The sequence below is a fragment of the Festucalex cinctus genome, chromosome 18 (genome assembly GCF_051991245.1).
Source record: "Festucalex cinctus isolate MCC-2025b chromosome 18, RoL_Fcin_1.0, whole genome shotgun sequence".
Taxonomy (NCBI): Eukaryota; Metazoa; Chordata; class Actinopteri; order Syngnathiformes; family Syngnathidae; genus Festucalex; species Festucalex cinctus.
The window spans coordinates 1,712,384-1,723,867 of NC_135428.1; the positions used below are offsets into that span (position 1 = coordinate 1,712,384).

The following is an 11,484-nucleotide window of genomic DNA, read 5'->3' on the forward strand; positions in this document are numbered from 1 at the left end:
TCCTGTACAGGTTTTTTTTCGGCTCTGGTGCTGCTCCCTGTCATTTTTAAGCACCGGATTTTAAACAGTAGGGGGAGACAAAACGCGTTCTTTCACTATAAGGACACGTCACTTATACTAAAGCGGCCAGTCGGGGGAGGGGGGAACAAAATTTGAGCGACAGCCAAGCGAGCCAATCAGAGCCATACATGATCACGGTTGATTGACGTCCAACCAATAAGGATGTACTATGACGTGATTGGGGCGGGAGTAGTGGGTTCGGTTGTCTCCAACTCATGATTTCACAGCAGCAGCGGCGCTGGTAAGTGCAGCTAATTCAACATTAGTAATGGAATATATTTTGCAAAAGAAATAATAAGCATTTAACTAGGGTCATCCTGCCGTTAGGATATTTGTTCCAAGTTATAACATCAGTCGGAAGAGTTGTAGAGATGGATTGTATAGAAACTAAGCGACTAGCTTGTCATTGCTAGCAGTTTAAGACTCCTGGAAGGTACAATCAATAACTGGACTAGATCAAGCGCTCCAAAATGTATGACGTTAGAATTTGGATTCGGATTTCGGAACACGGTTTGTTTTGATTTGTGGGCATTTCAAGTTGGTTTATTTAGCCGACTTACCTACTACGTGATCGTGGAAATGTAACTGTTGAAACAGCTCTCAAAGGATGGCGTCGCCTGTAAAACAAATAGCCATACGTTAGAATAATGGTCGTACTTCAAAGTTTGTTATTTTATTGGATTATTTCATGAATGCGAATTGTTAATGGCCCCAGCCTCAAATCTCTTGCTTCCTAGTTTTCTGACGCCACTTCATAAATAGTGCGTGGCCTTATCTGGTTGGACTCCCAAAGTTATTGGAAGAATGGAAATTAGTTCCACTTTAGAAATAAAATCGATCTCTCCCCAGGTAGTGAGGTGAGCTGTCTCCAACCTCGCCACGATGACAAAAATGGGCTTCCTGCGTTTGTCCTATGAGAAGCAGGACACGTTGCTGAAGCTGCTCATCCTTTCGATGGCCGCGATCCTCTGTGAGTGCCTTCACGAATTCATTGCAATCAACGTGCATCATTCGTGAACAGTCCGTTGCTTCCCTGCAGCGTTCTCCACCAGGCTGTTTTCCGTCTTGAGGTTTGAAAGTGTCATCCATGAGTTTGATCCGTAAGTAGCAAACAAAACAAAAACAAACATACCAGATGTGTCAGTCATATAACTTGTGTGTCACCTTCAGATATTTCAACTACCGGACCACCCGCTTTCTCGCAGAAGAAGGATTTTACAACTTTCATAACTGGTTTGATGACAGAGCATGGTATCCACTTGGTAGGATCATCGGCGGCACCATTTATCCAGGTAGGAATGAGGGGAAAAAAATACTCCATTTCCAAATGATGGAAGGTTTTGTTGAAACAATTCTAAAAAACTACCATGTTAATTAGGGATATAACGATATCCAAACATCACGATACGATATTATCGCGATATGATAATTATCACGATATTGTGCGGGGGTTGGTGATATTTAAAAAAAGACAAAAAAAAACTCATACTAAAAAAGCACAATATTGTGCTTTTCTACATAACAGCAATGCATCTAAACCACCTACAATTTCTAATAACAATTATGAGACACTTATTTGCTAATGCAAGCACACATTTATCGCTTACAAACAAATTCGGTTCCCCTTCATCTGACAATTAGCATAGATTTTAAATATAGAAGGCCAAAACATCCCTAATGAAAATTAAATTGGACTAATAAACTAGCCAATAGAGGGTGCTAGAACTGCACAAATGGAAATCAACCTGATTTTTTTTTTTAAACAGATGTGTTCCTTTGAAATATTGTGAACATGACGACGACGATATTGTGGCAGTTTTAATATCACGATATCGCCCTTATCGTGACATCCCTAATGTTACCTGGCATGATATATTTTTTTTTTCCCCCCCCCACCAGGTCTGATGATCACCTCGGCTGCCTTATACCACGTCTTACATTTTTTCCACATCACCATCGATATCCGCAACGTTTGCGTTTTTCTGGCTCCCTTGTTCTCGTCCTTCACGGCCATTGTCACCTATCACTTCACCAAGGAGTTGAAGGTAAGGTGTCGTACTTCAAACATGGATGAACGGGGTCGATTCGCGTTTTAGCCCTGTAATATGTATTAATATGTATGATGCGTGCTTTTTGAGTTGAATACGAAAAATGATTGTTGCTTTTTTTTTTTTTAGGATGCTGGTGCTGGTCTCTTGGCTGCGGCCATGATCGCTGTGGTACCCGGTTACATTTCCCGTTCTGTTGCTGGCTCTTATGATAACGAAGGTATAAATTAGACACATGCCTGTATTTTGAAATGTCACAAGAGCCCACATAACAAACGTGTTTTTCACCGCCGTCTGCCCTACTTTTAGGTATTGCCATCTTCTGCATGTTGTTGACTTACTACATGTGGATCAAGGCTGTAAAAACGGGATCGGTGTACTGGTCGTCGATATGCGCGCTGGCCTACTTTTATATGGTGAGCGGATGCAATTGCTTTTAAAAAAAACGGTTGGGAGAATTTTGTTTTTGTGTGGAGTAACAACTCGTTTTAGATAGCGTCTCATTTCTTTTCGTATCTGCGTTTTAGCCTGTTTTTTCTGCTCTTCTCCTCGCTTACCATCAGTTAGAAAAAAAATAAAAAAATCTCAATTTAGCCTTGAACAAAGCTAAAGTTGCCTTAGCTTTTTTTTTTTTTTTTTTTAAGCCCCCAGGTGGAACCTGTTGATATAATAGTGATAGACCGATGTGTGTTTTTCCAAGGTTGATACCAATACAAATTATTAGTAATCAAGGAGGCTGATAACAGATATTTCAAGCCGATATGCACGAGAATGTATGTAGTTAATTTTTTTTTATTATTATTTATAAAAATAAAAAATGTGTCAGTATCATTTTTTTCATAAAATGAAAATTTTAATAAATCCATAAATAAAAACCTCTCATTGAGCGACAAAATGCACCAGAATGTATGTAGTTAATTTTTTTTATTATTATTTTTAAAAATAAAAAATGTGTCAGTATCTTTTTTTCATAAAATGAAAATTTTAATAAATCCATAAATAAAAACCTTTCTCATTGAGCGACAAAATGCACCAGAATGTATGTAGTTAATATTTTTTTATTTTATTTTTTTTTGTCAGGGCCGATATTGAGAATTGTTAACAGCGATATTTGTCAAAATGCCAAATATCGGCACTGATAATCGGTCTATCCCGAACGCATAACAGGTGCCCTTTAAATTTGGCGACCAAAAAATGTTGATTTAAAAAAAAAATCCTTTTTAATTAAGTGATTAATCAAAGTTCTAAAATGTGATTAATCTGATTTAAAAAAAAATGTAATTATTTGACAGCTCTATGCATATTAAGGAAAACTATATTATTTTCAGCTATGAAATGTCCTGATAGGGCGATTGTCGGTCTCCATATTTGTGATCCACCATCTGGCGTTTAGGTTTCCTCGTGGGGCGGTTACGTGTTCCTGATCAACCTGATCCCCCTCCACGTGCTGGTCCTGATGCTCACTGGACGCTTCTCTCACCGCATCTATGTGGCGTACTGCACCGTTTACTGCCTGGGCACCATCCTATCCATGCAGATCTCCTTTGTTGGCTTCCAGGTAGGGTGCAAAAACTCGCACCTTTCCGTTTACGTCCACTGCGCACCTGCCGAGACTAGCCACGATACTTAAAGGGATACTTCACTTATTTTGCCAATTTTAGCAATGAAAAGTAAATTTTTTGCCGATAGTAAATTTGATATTGACGTTATTTTTTTTTATGTACAATTAGTACCTTTTAAAAACACATTTTGCAACTTGCTGTCGACTGACAATGACATCACAAATTGCTCAGGTAACCAATCACAGCTCAGCTTGTGAATGTCACATGACCAAACCGAGCTGTGATTGGTCATATGAAAGCTGGTACGACGGGCCTCAAAACGGCCCCCCGGGCCGTCGTTTGAACACCACTGATGTCATTGAATTGAATGTAAACGTTGCTTCGTTGTGAAATCTGCGAAGGACGAGTGACGTATTTGTGTGGTCTCGCCCGTTTTACGGCAGCCGGTGCAGTCGTCGGAACACATGGCGGCGTTCGGCGTGTTTGGCTTGTGCCAGATTCACGCCTTCGTCGACTACCTGCGCAGCAAACTGAACGCGCAGCAGTTTGAGGTGCTGTTCAAGAGCGTCATCTCCCTGGTGGGTTTCCTGCTGCTGTCCGTGGGGGCTGTTCTCATGCTAACAGGTAAGTGGGTCCGCCTCCAAAAAATTCAGCAGGTGGAGCCCAATCACGGAAGTCAAAATGTTTCCTTCCTATACGGTCCCGCCCCCCCAGGAAAGATATCTCCGTGGACCGGTCGTTTCTACTCGCTTCTGGATCCGTCCTACGCCAAAAACAACATCCCCATCATCGCCTCGGTCTCTGAGCACCAGCCCACAACGTGGTCCTCCTACTATTTTGACCTCCAGCTGCTCGTCTTCATGTTCCCAGGTAAGCGGTTTAAATTTCCATCGTACAACTTTGAATTCGAGGCGTGGATTGCCTAGTACCTGGCGATTTGATCTGTGTCGCGATTCGCTTCGATACTGATCAACCCTGATAGGAATCTGCCAGTTTTTTTTTTTAGTTTTTTTAAACTCAAATTTATAAATTAGTAGTCAGTGAGATTTGTATGAAAATATTAGAGATGTGCCAAAAAAAATCGGTTCATAAAAGAATCGAGATTCTCATTTATTAATTTAATCGATATGTAACTCATTTGCTCCCAATAACGTGTAAACATGTTTTTTTTTTTAATATTTTAAGTGTCCCAAAGACGTATTTATACGTTTTTTTTTTTTTTTTTTTTTTTTTTTTTATGCTAGAGCATACAGAAGGCTTTGATGCAGCCTCTCAACTGCAAAGAACGGTTGCAGAAATGGTAGTTATTACACAACCTGCCAGCAGGTGGTAGCGGAGCAAAGGAGATCAACCAGAGACATGTAGAAAAAAAAGCTAAATGACTTATATAGATTTATGAAAACTGATGAAACTCAGCTCTCTTCTAATGCTAATTGCTGCAAAACAGAAACAGATGGAAACATACTTTTTTTTTCCCTGATGAAAGAAGAGACTTTAATCTTTCTTTTGATAGGTTCCATGTTTTTATAGCAATAGAACACAATATTCTGTGGGCCTTGCAAAATCCGTCAAAATCTAGCAAAAGAGCCGGGAGCGAACGGGATTGCGAAATGTGAAAATGGTGGCGAGTGAATGACTTAAAAGGAACACATCTGTTTAAAAAAAAAAAAAAAAAAGTCAGGTTGTTTTTCATTTGTGCAGTTCTAGCACCCTGTAGTGGCTATTTTATTAGTGCAATTTCATTTTCATTAGGGATGTTTTGGCCTTCTATGTTTAAAATCTATGCTAATTGTCAGACGAAGGGGAACCTAATTTGCTTGTACGTCAGCACTTTGTTTGTTTTCCTCACATGTCCTCCTCCTTTTCAACGCAGTCGGTCTTTACTACTGTTTCAACAACTTGTCGGATGCGAGGATCTTCATCATCATGTACGGCGTGACCAGCATGTACTTCTCAGCTGTCATGGTAAATATCTCGGAATGACTCTTTACCTGCTTTTTCCTTCCCGGAATCGAACCTCTTCCTCCTTTCTTCTTCTCCTTCCAGGTGCGTCTGATGCTGGTGTTGGCGCCTGTCATGTGCATTCTTTCCGGCATCGGCGTGTCACAGGTGCTAACGACCTACATGAAGAATTTGGACGTCAGCAGGCCGGACAAGAAGAACAAGAAGCAGCAGGATTCCACCTACCCCATTAAAAATGAAGTAGGTCGTAGAAATGAAGAATTATCGATCACACCCCATATTGATTAACTCTCTTACTGACACACGATATAAAAAAAAACAACCCCCAATGCCAGCAGATTTTGAGCATTCAAACTCATTTTTTGAAGTAAACAGAATATTTTGTTCTTTTGCTACGTAAACATTCGCATTCTATTCTTTCATTAGGAAAAAAAAAAGTTTCTACCTTATTCTGTTCTTTAGTGATCACCATTTGAAAATTGTGAAAACCATTTGAGCGAAAATTGAAAAAAAAAAAAAAAAGATACATTTTCTCCCCAACAGTGACTTTGATATTAATATTTTTTGTTTAGTGACGCTCCGTCAAATGAGGTTTCATGTTACAAAGGCTTTGGTCATTCATGTCAGCCTTGAAAACGTTTGATTTTATCAGATTGTGTCGTGTTTCATTGTAATCCGCAGCTCTAGTTAGGGCCCGAGCAGCTACCGCTGCGAGGTTCAACTCTTTTTTTGCTAGCAGCCATTTTAGAAAATTTCAACATTTTCAATACCCACGCGATATTACGTTCAATAATTATATATAAGCCGAATCTAGCAAATGACAGAATGGAATAGAATACTTTTTGCCCCTTCCCGTTCTTTTATAATTGACAGTAGAAAAATGTAGGTTTGCCAAAATACAGCCATTTCTCCCATGGACTCTCAAACTGTGTTTATTCCGTATAAAATGGGGCAATGATGTCTTCAGTATAAAGTTGTTTCCAAGTTTGACATTTAACCGTTGTTTGCAGTTGAGAGGCTGCATCAAAGCCTTCTGTATGCTCTCGCATATTAAAAACAAACGTATCAATACGTCTTTGGGACACTTAAAATATTAAAAAACCAAAACAAAACAAAAAAACCCAAAAAAAAAAACAAAAAAAAACGTATAAATACATCTTTGGGACACTTAAAATATATTTAAAAAAATAAAATTAAAAAAACACGTATAAATACGTCTTTGGGACACTTCAAATATTAAAAAAACAAAAACAAAAAAAACATATAAATACATCTTTGGGACACTTAAAATATATTAAAAAAACAAAAACAAAACAAAAAACCGTATAAATACGTCTTTGGGACACTTAAAATATTAAACAAACAAAACAAAACGTATATATGTTATTGAGAGCAAATGAGTTAATAATCGTTTCAGATAATGAATGATTACGATCGAGACGCCGCCATGAGCGCACAAGTGAAACGGAAAATTATCCGTTTTGTCGTTTTTCATAGGTGGCCTCTGGCATGATCCTGGTCATGGCCTTCTTCCTCATCACGTACACCTTCCACTCCACCTGGGTGACCAGCGAAGCCTACTCCTCCCCCTCCATCGTCCTGTCGGCCCGCGGAGGGGACGGCAGCCGCATCATCTTCGACGACTTCCGAGAGGCCTACTACTGGCTTCGCCACAACACGCCCGAGGTCAGCCGCGTCCAAATTGAAGCGCAATTCTATATATATATATATATTTTTTTCCCCGGATTTCAGGATTCCAAAGTCATGTCGTGGTGGGATTACGGCTACCAGATAACCGCCATGGCAAATCGGACCATTCTGGTGGACAACAACACGTGGAACAACACGCACATCTCCCGAGTTGGACAGGTGAGCTCGTTAAGTGGCGACGAGAATCTCTCCGACTACATCTTCCACTTTTTTTGTATTTATTTATTTATTTATTTTTAGGCCATGGCGTCCACCGAGGAGCGAGCCTACGAGATTATGAGGGAGCTGGACGTCAGTTACGTGCTGGTCATCTTTGGAGGATTGACGGGTTACTCCTCAGATGGTACGTTCCATATCCAAACATCGCGATACAATAATAATAAATTCATGTAAATACAGTACAATACAGTAAATTAATAAAAACAAATATTAACTCATTCACTCCCAACCATTTTCACTTAAGTGTTTTCCTGGATTTTGACTGATTTTTCAAGGCCCGTGAAATAGTATGTTCTATAGCTATAAAAATATGGAACATACCAATAGAGAGATTAGAGTCTCTTCTATTATCAGGGGTAAAAGTATATTCCTATCTGTTTCCACTGTGCAGCAATTAGCAATAGAACATGGCTAAGTTTAATCGTTTTTCACAATTCTGCTTAGAACTGTGGGAAAACTGTGGGAGTTTTAACATGGCCTGGTTGATCTCTTATACTCTGCTGCCACTCAACCATTTTCTGCAGTAGAGAGACTGCATAAAAGCCTTCTCTATGCTCTGGCATAAAAAAAAAAACCAAAAAAAAAAAAAACTTATAAATACGTCTTTGGGACACTTAAGACATTTAAAATATGACGTATTTATACGTTTTTGGGAGCTAATGAGTTAATAAAATAAAATAATTTCAGAATTATTTAAATTAAATAGCAAATAAATAAATACAATAAATTGAGTTCCTCCACATATTGACTCTGTTCACAAGTATATTATGTGGCCATCTTCATGGATTTTAAAACATAGAAGGGCCAAAACATGCCTTGCGAAAATTAAACTGCACTAATAAACTAGCCACCAGAGAGTGCTAGAACTGCACAATTTCTTTCTTTTTTTTGCAATAAAGCCCAGCATTATGTGCCATGGGCATCCTCTCCCATTGAAACATTTTGATTTGTAACTAATTTCTTCGCCACAAAGCGGCAGAAGATATTTCATCTGTGATGTGTGTGTGTATATATTTCATTGCGTCGCCGCAGATATCAACAAGTTCCTGTGGATGGTCCGCATCGGCGGCAGCACCGACACGGGCAAGCACATCAAGGAGCACGACTACTACACCCCCACGGGGGAGTTCCGGGTGGACCGCGAGGGCTCACCCGTGCTGCTCAACTGCCTCATGTACAAGATGTGCTACTACCGCTTCGGACAGGTCTACACCGAGGCCAGTAAGTAACTCGGAGTCACGTCCTCGCCGTTTGCGCGGGATCGGGTGCTTTCCCGAGTTGAGCTGGAGCCAAGGAAATGAGATTTGAATTGAAATACGGAAACACCGATACAATTCGTGTGTAAATTGAAGCGCAATTATTGTCGTTGACAGAGCGCCCACCAGGTTACGACCGAGTGAGGAATGCGGAAATTGGCAACAAGGATTTTGAACTGGATGTGTTGGAAGAGGCCTACACGACAGAACACTGGCTTGTTAGGATATACAAGGTAAAAAAAAAAAAGGCATCTGGCATTTATTTATTTGACACATTGCCTTTCATCTTTGACTTAAAGTTACCCTTTTGCATACATGGAATTTAAAAAAAGGAAAATGCACAATATTTCAATTCCTCACCTTTCTTAACCCGCTTAACCAAAATGTGGTTATAGTTGAAAGGTGATACAGAACCAAGTCTATGATTTTAAATTCACTGTATATTGACACCTTCGAAGTTTGTAAACAATATGACGCAATTTAAAGGGCGGGGCTTAGCTGGAGGCAAAAAAAAACAAAAAAAAAACGCACCTCAGTGGCGTGTCAGCAACATTTTCACAGAAAGTTCACGTCAGAAAGGACGTGGAAAAGGGCCATTTGAGTTAATATGTGAGTAAACTGATAAAAATAGAATAAACAGACAACCAGCGATGTTTACTTCTAGCTGCACCGAATGTTTTTGCCGTCCAGTAAACACCGTGACGTCATCGTGACCAAAAAACATGAAGACAGCTGGCGGTTTGTATTCAGACTTGGTATCGAACCGAACCACAGCGAGTGCGTTTGGAAGCGGACCGAGGCCCCTTTTGAAGTGGGTCTCGGTCCGGCTTGTTTGATCCGCACCAGAATTCGTTTGTGTGTATTCAGACCTGCACAAAAAGTATAAAAAAAATACAAATAAAATGTAGGTGTAATTATTCAAAATTCGTGATATAGTCTGTTAGCACCCTCTACTGGTGGAAATTGCATACAGCAGCTACGTAGTTGATTTTCCACTTCCAAGCTGAATATGCTGCATAATTTGACAGGGCATGTTAAATGTTACAACAAATACTTTACACTGAATTTTGAATTTCAAGCTGATTTGGACACAGTCTTAATTTTTATTTTATTTTTATTTGATACTTTCAAAAATAATAACAGTCTCTGATGGCACAGATGATACTTGAAAATTGAGATTGTGAGACGTGTCTTGTCCAATGTTGATTCTAACTTGATGATTGGTTTCTAACTTTTAGGTTAAAGATCTGGACAACCGGGGCCTTTCAAGAACATAAACCCGCCGAAGAGAACGAAACAACCTGTTTGCAGACGGCACTGAACGCCTTCCCCTGTGGTCAGCAGATGAGCTGCTCAACAATTTTTTTTTTTTTTTTTTTTTTTTTTTTTTATATACAGTTTGTTTTGGGGAAGAAAATTGCAAAGAGATTTGTGCGGGCGTGTATGTGAGATAATCTTTTTTTTTCTTTTTTTAATTGTTGTAATAAAATGTCTCATAAGGAATCCAAGGGATGAGGTTTCATATTACCCAATTTGATGTTGGGAAGCCTAATTTGATAAAGTGGCCAAAAAGACAGCAGTGTTCCTCGGAGCACCTTTTTGATTTTGTACAATGTGGTCAAATAAAGCGGAATTAAACATGTGGAAAAGATATAGTGTGCTGCTTTTTTTCTGTCATTGGGAAGAGGATGTGTGTGTTTTTTTTTTTTTACACTTGTTACAGATATAACTGCAATTGTCATTTGTTACCTCGAATGGAAAATGGTGATGCTGATATAGTAAATTTAAAAAGAGAGATTTTCTGTCCTCCAACAGAACATCCATTGCAGTTCAATCACATCAGTAAGAAAGATTACCCATGTTCTTTTTCCAAAAGCGATGGTGATACAACTACTTTTGGCCACTATTAATGTCTAAAAATAAATGTGCAAAATTCGTATCACAAGGACATGAATTGTTTACCCTTGAGCAAAAGATATCTACCTCCAAATGTTTCTGAAAACAATCTGTAGAATTGTACATAAGGGTTAAAGATGCTTAAAGTCGATGTCCATTTTACAAACCCACCATTACTTTCAGTAATATGCAAACAAAACATAAAAAGTTCTCTTTTTTTGCCGCATGGTGGCGCATGTGCTCCCAGGAAGTAATTAAAGCTCAAGATAATGAGTGTCAGGTGTGCGTGAACGTTGGAGGCATACAGCTTTTTGATACTTGTATCATGTAAAAAGGTTCGCGTTGTATATTTGACATCAAAGGGATCGTTCGGATTTTTTTTGACATGAATGTCAATTTCATCCTCACTTCCAGTGTGTGCGATCAGCACTAACTTACCTCTGACAGCGTTCTGTGACGAGTTCTGGTCCGGTGTTGGACGCGAGGAAAATAGTCCAGCAAGCAGAAATAAAAGCGTTTTTCTTCTAAAAACAATTTGTGTTCAAAAGAGTGATACATTTGCATCGCAATACTCTTTTCTGAAAAAAAGTCAGACGCCATTACCGCCAGGCACTACTTTTCTGTTCGTTGGTATCACTGCGAGTCGCCCAGCTAATCCTTCCGCCTTCGAAAAGACAAACAACTTGTAGATTAGTGCGCGTCTATCAGCTGCGTACGGGGCGCCGCGTAGTGATACGAACGAACAGAAAAGTAGTGCCTGGCGGTAATGGC

General features: G+C 39.4%; 1 protein-coding gene and 1 long non-coding RNA gene across 5 annotated transcripts; one reads left to right on the forward strand and one right to left on the reverse strand.

Annotated features, from left to right (window-relative positions):
- Positions 1-162: 162 nt before the first annotated feature.
- stt3a (STT3 oligosaccharyltransferase complex catalytic subunit A) lies at positions 163-10,468 on the forward strand. Of its 4 annotated transcripts, none has more exons than XM_077504649.1 (18): positions 163-301; positions 910-1,030; positions 1,100-1,160; positions 1,231-1,352; positions 1,960-2,105; positions 2,238-2,328; positions 2,418-2,524; positions 3,502-3,666; positions 4,114-4,294; positions 4,385-4,540; positions 5,544-5,635; positions 5,717-5,872; positions 7,130-7,318; positions 7,385-7,501; positions 7,583-7,685; positions 8,594-8,782; positions 8,935-9,050; positions 10,056-10,468. In XM_077504649.1, exons 2-18 carry the CDS (start codon positions 943-945, stop codon positions 10,092-10,094), a joined length of 2,118 nt encoding a protein of 705 aa, XP_077360775.1. In that variant the 5' UTR covers positions 163-301; positions 910-942; the 3' UTR covers positions 10,095-10,468. The 4 variants fall into 4 exon arrangements, with proteins under 4 accessions (XP_077360775.1, XP_077360777.1, XP_077360778.1 ...); XM_077504651.1 differs by having other exon boundaries at positions 268-301; positions 914-1,030; XM_077504652.1 differs by lacking the exon at positions 163-301 and adding an exon at positions 360-493.
- Positions 392-5,792, reverse strand: LOC144006031 (uncharacterized). Its single transcript, XR_013279730.1, has 2 exons — positions 5,662-5,792; positions 392-677 (listed from the first exon to the last, which is right to left on the reverse strand). It is a non-coding gene; the product is annotated as an uncharacterized LOC144006031 (long non-coding RNA).
- Positions 10,469-11,484: the final 1,016 nt, after the last annotated feature.